Raw genomic sequence first — 8,795 nt, 5'->3', positions numbered from 1 at the left:
ATTTTATTTTGTTCTACTAAAACTAGAACCAACTGAAAGCTCTTCATCATTGGTCCACAGGCAATCTCAGCATGGGGGTTTCCCTAGGCCTTCTGGGGAACCTAGTCCACCTTTATGGAATAAATATACTTGGTCGTTCCATGTCAACCATTGTGGAAATGATCTTGAGAGCAAGGCCCAGAAGCTAGGAACCTCTTTAAGCTGAATGCCCTAGCTAACAACACGCTGCCTCCTGACCAAACTCAAAACTGAAAAAGGGATAAAGAACTCAACAAATCTTCTGTTGACAAACACTGCCCTCTTCAAATCCCAACTCAACTATCTTCAAGAACAGCAAGAATGTACAGTTACCTCCAGTGGTTATGCACTCCCATTAGACAGCTCCAACACTTTACTCTTCTAAGCCCTGTGTATCCCCATATCTGTGGTGTAGTCAAACACAATACAGTTGAGATTTACTGATATCTGTTTCAGGCCACAGAGATGCACTGCAGCAATTAAGCTGCAGGTGCCAACATTCTGTATAGGCCCCTAGATTTCATGGTTTTAACAGTATTTTTGCCAAGACAAAAAGTTTGGAAAATCCCTACCCTGAAAAGCCACTATTTGCTGAGGAAGGGTAATATTTACCGAGAACATGAATTAGCTCTGAGTACACCATCTTTAATGACAACACTTTAAAAAGACTCCATGCAGTCTTACAAGTTTTGTTCTCTTACATATCTAGGTCTGAGACCTAGAAATGCCCAGGGGTTTTTAGAAGTCTTGTAGAAGTGATCCGGCTTGCAAACGTCATTAAAGGTTTTGGCAGAATCATGTTACATGAAACCTGTAATACACTTGCTAACGTTTAATCCAATGATCACTTATAAGAAGTATTATTGCATTTTAAGCGTAAAAATATAAGAGGTTCTATAAAGAAAATTAAAATAGCATTCATCTAATATTGATAGTCATATAAAATAACTCACAATTATGTAAGTTTCCGTATTTAATTACACATTTAAAAATAAGTTATAAAAATAATTAAGCTTCTTTAAACCCCCTAAGTTACTTCCTTTTAGGAGTTTTTACTCATATCTACTGATTGTCTAGCATCCGCAACGGCTTCTGGTACTCGAACAGTCATACCATCCATGGATTTCTTCAGGCAGATTTGGCAGCTTAGGGAAATAGGACGTTGGCATTAGTTCTACCTAATCACATATCTAATAGCATTTACCCCCCTATGCCTCCAACATTCAGCCATACCAAACAAATTATGATCTACAGCCAACCACTCTTGTGCACAGCGTTAATTAAGACCAGTAGTGAACTGCATGCATCAAGGTGAAGATACATGTGGTAATAATAATGATTTACATTAAGTAGCAAAGTTCAGTACACTGGAAAGGGAAAGTGGTACGCAAGTACTTCCTACTTCCTGAGGCAACATACAGTAAGGGTGACCCTTCCATTTTCAGTGGGTCACTAACAGCTCAGTCAAGTGCAGGGAATGACACGTGATGTCCCAAGGGACATTTGGCATCTCTGAAGATATGAAGGCAATGAATCAGAATGAAAGCCTCAGAAAAAGCATAGCCTAACTCATCTAGGGTCCAATGTTTTCAAATTAAACAACTCAAGATTGGTTCATTATGCCAGAAAGTAAGAGTGAAAAGACAAGAAACATAGGAAGGAGAAGGATAAAATGCTCATGGCACCTGAGGAGGTGCAATCCTTCATTTTTTCTACCTACCATTCAGCATGAAAAAATGTTGTACTTGAGCAATTAAAAGCAAAAAACATAACACCACAAGAAAATTCTGCAGACATCACAAGCTACTTTTACTGCTGGGATATCTTTAATGTAGTAATATCCATGCTTTGGTACTTAAGTATAGAACACGTAAACATCAGCAAGGATGGGCAATGTTCTGTAGCACCAAGTGAATCAGTTGGAATGTAGGAATGTAGGCAGAGATACTATAAAAGATCATACTACGTTAGTATCCATATAGAACCCTTTCAAGCATGTAGTGATCAGCTGCTGTTAAAGCTCCAGATTCAGTCCTATACCCAAACGTAATACTTCTATGTAAATGACTCCATCCATCAACTTCAAATTACTGGAATGCGTGTATAAATACATACATTACCAGAAGATTTAATCTCCTGAATATGCATCCATAAGAGTAGGGTTAGAAACGACATCTATTAGATATGCAATTTCTGATACTTCTATGTAGCATTGTTAGCAAGGCTGAATTTTAGTGGTCTGTTTTCACTGAAGACCAGCACTAACTGCATATGTACTCTGTAGTGTTGCAATGGATTCACTTCAGATGAAGGTTTTGAGCCTGTTACACAGCAGTACAAAAAAACCTAGGCAGCACTAAATAACACTGTGAGAAACAACCTACCTTCTGTTACTCAAATTCTTCCACAGCATTTACGATTTTATAGATATTTAACCAGATTCCTCCACTCCTTAAAGCTGAAGCTTGGACTCCCCAAAAGATGATTCAGTCAATACCTGCATGCAAATCATTCCCCACCTTTATCTACTCTCATCTACTACTTTAAAAAAAAAAAAAAAATAAAAAAAAATAAAAGGAAGTCAGGAGTTACACAAGTAAAAAAGATATGGTGAATTCCCATATTGTCATGTAATCGTCATTTTCTGGTTTTCTACCTGTTCCTACCTACTATTGCCAATACCTATTCACCTTTTTGATGTTTTGGCGTTTTTTTTGGTGTTTTAACACCAATTCTTAGGCTGACATTCCTGGAAGATGATAGCTAGCTGGCAGCCTATTTCAAATCTGCAAGGTTACCACTGTTCTACCCACCTCTCCATATGCATTTATTTGCACCTTTTAACACCAAACTTTGTTTCCTATCACTCAATGGCACAAGATCCTTGTGCATGTCTTCACTGACAGTTTTTGATTTTACCACACTAAGTAACACAGCACTATACACGAACCTTACTCTTCATTCTTTTTTCCCAAGTCTCACAAAAAACACTCACTACATAAAACCTAGCACCAATCACTTTTAGATCACATGTTCTTACCTTGTTAAATGAAATCTTTATTTATTAACCGATTTCTTATCCTTTATTGGGCCTTTGCTCTTATCCCATTTCAATTCAAACTTAGTAAAGAATTTCTGAACCTAAGTAAACTACATGAACTCTAAGATCTTTTTTCACACTCAGTGACTCATCTGAACTCCCATACCTGTTACATCCCTCTACAAAAGCTTTGTTGAATTCTTTCTTTACAATCATGTACTAGAAACTATAAAGAAGCAGCAGTCCACAGGCACATGATTAACATATCCAGTATGGAATCAAACTCACTGATCTCCAGTTCCGATAATCTTGTTTTAAAAGTTGGGTTGCTACCTTCCATTCCTTTGATGTGGGAGCAATTTTGGTTTAAAAAAAAAATAAATTAAAAAGCTAATTAAGCCTTTCAGACAGAAGTTCAGAAATGTCATCATGAACTTCTGTAGAACTCCTGGGTGAATGCTACCTACTCATTACCATCTGTTATTACTCATTTTACTTATTTTCTGTAACACTCCAGGAAGCCCTCTGCAAAGAAATCTTCCAGTGCACTGACATCCTGTAACATCTCTAGAGACAACAATGCAAAAGAAACTTTGCCTTTACATTATCATCTTTTTATAATTTTAAGTGTACCTTCTGCATCACCCATTGGCTCTTCATGCAGATAAGATTCTTTCTTCTGATAGGTTAGGAACAAAATTGGTTTTCTACTTTTTAGTAAGCTGTTTCTCAGCTTATTTTTCAGTTCAGTATTATTTCGAAACATTTAACTTACCAGGGTTTGCATCCCCTCACTCTTTAATATCTCTACCATTCTGCAGTTATTCAAAACCGTTTCCTTTTAACCTTTCTAATTAGTCCCTTGTTTTAAAACCCATGAGCTTTCATGGCAGCTGCTAGCTGAAACTTTCCCAAATACAGTCACTGGCAAGAAAAAACTTTTATCATTATACTTATGACAGAGCACAGTAGTGCATCTGCATTACACAAGTTTGTATCAGCACAGGAGACCAGGTAACCTATAGCAAGTACCAGTCACTTAAAGCTCCATCTTCCTGAGCTTTTCACACATACGGAAGATCCTTGGCCACAGAAAGAACACATTATGTTAGGAAAATTTGACAGAAGTAACACGTGTCTTCAGAAGGTCTAAAAACTTAATTTGGTCTGAAGAACTTTGAGAGAAAAACCTAAGTATTTAATCAGAGAGCTCTGTCTTTCTACTGTTTCAGTTCTTCAGTAAAAACTCCTTGGTTTAAATATTTTTAATTAACGATAGCCAAATAAAAAAGTTTTTAATTAGACTGCTGGCCTCCAGAGCTATTTACAAGTTGGTTTGGCACAGAATCTAAAAGTTACTCTGAGCAGAATTATAGCAGATAGTAAGAGTAACGTAAATTCACACTTAATAGACCTACTATTATTTTCAAAATTGGAAAATGTTTTTTGGGAGACAGGAAAAAGGATAAAACAAAAGAAGCTGAAACAGTTTTTCATAGCTTAACTTCTCTGCCTTTACAGCCTCACAGAAAAGTTAAGATTTGGCTGAAGTGAGAAAAAGCGTACTGTTGTGTAGAAACAACTAATACAGGATTCTATTACTGGTATAAGGAGATAAACAAGTTAATTCAGAGAACTGCTTTGCAGAGACATAAAAAAACCTACGCTATACAGGCCAGGTATAAGGCCCTCTGACATCATAGGAAAGATTCCCAAAAACTTTGATAAGCAATTCCATTGAAACATGAAGGAAAGGGCTTATGAAACCTTGTAAGGCATAGCTACTTATTCTTCATGTGGGTATGTTCTCGGATACAGACTACATGTACAAGTAGTGCAACCCACGAGGAATGGATGAGGATGTGACACCATAAAACAAGGTGTAAGATGGTGGGGGAGATATACAACAAAGGCTTACTTTAGACAATCACTAGTCCAATCTGCAACGCTGCATTAGCAGTTACGAGAATGCTTTAGTTTTACCCAAAAGGGAATCTGGCTTGTGTGCACCAAGAGCACTCTGACATGAGTCAAAGCATGACAAGTGGCAATACTGCCACGTGGGACACCATTTATCCTAGAGAAGGCTTGGGGGAAGGATCTTATCAATGTACATAAATACCAGAGAGGTTGTGGAGTCTCCATCCTTGGAGATATTCAAAAGCTGTCTGGACATGGTCCTGGGTATCGGCTCAAGGTGGCCCTGCTTGAGCAGGGGGTTGGCCCAGATGACCTCAAGAGGTCCCCTCCAACCTCAACCCTTCTGTGATTCTGTGGAAAGAAGATCTGACCAAAACTAAAATACTAAAGTAAACACATTTATAAAATACATAAACTAGCTACAGACTAATGGAGACAGAAAACAGAAGGGAAGGGAAAGAAGAACAAGAGAAATCACACACTCGACATCAGCAGCCAAGTTTTTGTTGAAGGAACTGGGTTTTTGGTCATACTTCAGTATCTGACACTTCTGCATCAGACACCTCAGAAGAGCAAGTACTGGCAACTGCCACTCTTCAGTTACAAAACCAATACTGACATCTTTTTAATATGAATTCAGCTAAGCAGTATTTGAACTTGGCAGTCCCATTTGTGTAACAGAATCTACCTATTTATTAAAAGATGATTAAGGCATTCTAAGAATACTGGACTGCCCCACCTGCAAACCCTGCTTTTCATTTTTCATACAGTAAAGTGTTATGTTCCCTTACGTTTCTGTGAGGCCATATGCCAGGTCCAGCATGTCCATCTCTTCATCAGTAATTGCATCTAGTTTCTCAAATATGTGGTCTTCAAAGATTAAATGACAAGTTGAGCAGGCTAGTGTTCCTTCACATGCACCTATGGAAAAAAAATCAAGATAACAGAAAATTCAAGTTTCAAATTACAGCATAATTACAGTAGAATTTCACAAAAAATCCTCCATCAATGTGTCTCATACAAGAAGTATCTCTATTGATTAGTAAAACTAGTATTTCATATATTCCTACATTCATCTGCTCTGCATTCAACTGTCAATAGTATTTCTACAGTTCCTACAACCTTGAGATTTACTTGAATGCTGTAGTTAATTAAAATACTTAAATAATTCCCTTTCTACCACTTAAAGAGAGAAAAGTTTCCTACTATAAGAATGCAAAAGCAGACAATGTGGCAACCAACACTACTTAATTTATCTCCAAGGCTGATCCTTTTCTCCCTCTTTCCCAGTTTTGAGAAGGTTTCAAGAAGTTCAACAGAACTTAACAAATTTTATACTTGTTATTTTTCTTCTTCCTCAACAGAGCACTAATTCACAGCCACAAAGGTAGCCAGGCTAGAGAGAGCTACATGTATTACATAGCAATCCAGCCTGAGCCAAGATCTAAGAATTTCTAAGGGTTGAACAGAACAAGCATCAACTACATCCACCTGCTACAGCAATCAGGTCATCACAGAACAGTAAAAGTTTGAACACTAACAAATTCGTCTCTGTCACTGGGCTAGCACCAAGTTCTCCACTTATCTGAAAAAGGAACATGCAATAAAAGCTAGAAAAGCTGAGAGAGCTGGGGCTGTTCAGGCTGGAGAACAGAAGGCTCTGAAGAGACCTTAGAGCAACCTTCCAGTACATAAAGAAGACCTACTAGAAATCTGGAGAGGGACTTTTTAGAAGGGCATGTAGTAACAGGACAAGGGGGAATGGCTTTAAATTGAAACAGAGTAAACAGATTAGATCCTAGAAGTTCTTTACTGTGAGACTGGTGAGACACTGGAACCGGTTGCCCAGAGAAGCTGTGGATGCCCCACCCCTGGAATTGTTCAAGGCCAGCTTGGACAGGGCTTTGAGCAACCTGGTCTAGTGGAAGGTGTCCCTGCCCACGGCTGGGGGTTGGAACTGGATAAGCTTTAAGGTCCCTTCCAACCCAAACCATTCTGTAATCCTATGAACTTCAAAGATGAAGAAAAATCGAATTCTTCGTATTTGTGTAGAGATTGGAGTTGGGACAAAGAACCACCACGTCTCCCTCCCACCCCCAATTCAAATTGATAAAAGAGAAGCAGGTAACACATTAGCCAAGTTTCATTTATTTACTCATTTCCAGGGAAAGCAGAACCAAGAATATTGTGACCACATCACCACTGTACTCATATGGAACAAAGGGAAACAAGGCTGCACGTATAACCATTGCTATGAAAAGAAACAGTGGGATTCACCATCAGACCACAAGAACCAGACAAAAAGCACAGTGCTTTCATGTAGTAACAGTACTGACTGCATATATTCAAAGTGACCATGACACTGGACTAGAAGACATGATTTTAAAAATATATCATGTCTGCATGTAAATATAAATGCATGGGAAAAAGCAAAATGCCAAATAATGTAAAATTTGTTGTAGCAACACTTTAAGCATTTTAATGTTGGAGAAGTGAGGTAAAAAGAGAGGAAAAAACAAACAAACAACACCGACCAGTCTATTTGAACAGTGGAAGGTCTTTCTGCAATTGTAAAGCTAGCAATAGCAAACAAACTGAGTGGAATTGAATAATTCAACAGTTTTGTAAGCCTTTGTGTAAAGATATTTCTATTATTACTGCACATGGGATGCCCCCTAGTGATAGAAACAAATAGGTTAAGATTTACATTTTACATTTTTTTCCCCTCATTATCTTTTTTCTAAACACAGAACATGCATTTTTACGTTATTGACACTGCATTATTTCTTGGCCCTAGTATGTTGTTTCACTAGCAAATAATTATTGAAATGGGACTAGTATATATAATTAAAGATTGTTACAGTATTTCCAAATTTTAGTTTGGGTTCTGTTTATTGACAGCATTATTGGTTTATTGGTTGGTTTGGGTTTTTTTCCACTTTACCAAAATGCTTTAACATGGCTGGTATTTACACAAACTGAGAGAATATTTACTGTAGATTACAAGTGGAGTAGCCATAAGCCTGTAAGACATGTTTAATAAGTGATACATAAAGCTAGTTGTACCAACACATTACAGATTTTTAAGAAACAATTCTTGTCTCCAGGTGTATGCAACTCCAGACTTAAGAGCTGACAGACATAAGTCTGAGATTTCAAATCTTACCAAAGATTTCATTACTATCAGAGAAATTTATTTGCACTGAAATAAGACACATCTCAGATTCCAAACTGTGCAACACTACCCTGCTTATGTTTTTTAATCCAATTGACTTGCATTCACTCATACAAACTATGCTTCCACTTCCTGCTTTAGTTTGTAACTATTGACCCTTAAGCTCATGTTCATGTAAAAATACCTGTCCTGCGGTGTTTAATTGTCATTACCAAATACCACTGCTTTGCATGGGCAGAATCCTACAACTTCAATGGAAAGTGCAAAAGTTCGAAGGAATAGGGACGTATTATAGCACCCTTCTATTCCGACTTTAAACAAAACTTGTACCAAGCTAGGAATTCACTGGGGCACTGGTCTCCTTTACACCAGTCCTTCAATAAGAATTAAACTTTTTGCTCTTCTCCGCTAACTGACAAGGAACTGGTTTTTAATTTCACTTAGCACTCAAATACTACAGCAATTTGTGCTACAAAATGACTGATAATAAATTGAGACAGTATGTCAACACAGAAATAAAAAGACCTTTCAGCTCTGAAGTCTGCAGATGGCATTTTTCAGATCCCACCTTGACAGCACTCTGTCCATGTGCTCCTCTTTTAACTTACAAGCAAGGCTCAAACCAATTTATTTATTTTTTTA

The 8,795-nt window shown here is 37.6% G+C and overlaps 1 protein-coding gene across 1 annotated transcript; it reads right to left on the bottom strand.

Moving 5' to 3' along the window:
- Positions 1-1,060: 1,060 nt before the first annotated feature.
- On the bottom strand, positions 1,061-6,563 carry LOC104409481 (adrenodoxin, mitochondrial-like; the record flags this gene model as incomplete). Its single annotated transcript, XM_010019358.1, has 4 exons — positions 1,061-1,163; positions 4,648-4,659; positions 5,770-5,899; positions 6,464-6,563. Coding segments are annotated over 4 exons (345 nt in total), but the record flags the coding sequence as incomplete, so codon positions are not given.
- Positions 6,564-8,795: the final 2,232 nt, after the last annotated feature.

The sequence above is a fragment of the Nestor notabilis genome, unplaced genomic scaffold, assembly GCF_000696875.1.
Source record: "Nestor notabilis isolate BGI_N333 unplaced genomic scaffold, ASM69687v1 scaffold3338, whole genome shotgun sequence".
Classification (NCBI taxonomy): domain Eukaryota; kingdom Metazoa; phylum Chordata; class Aves; order Psittaciformes; family Psittacidae; genus Nestor; species Nestor notabilis.
Note: the sequence above shows the minus strand (reverse complement) of the source record. Positions and strands in the feature narration are given on the sequence as shown.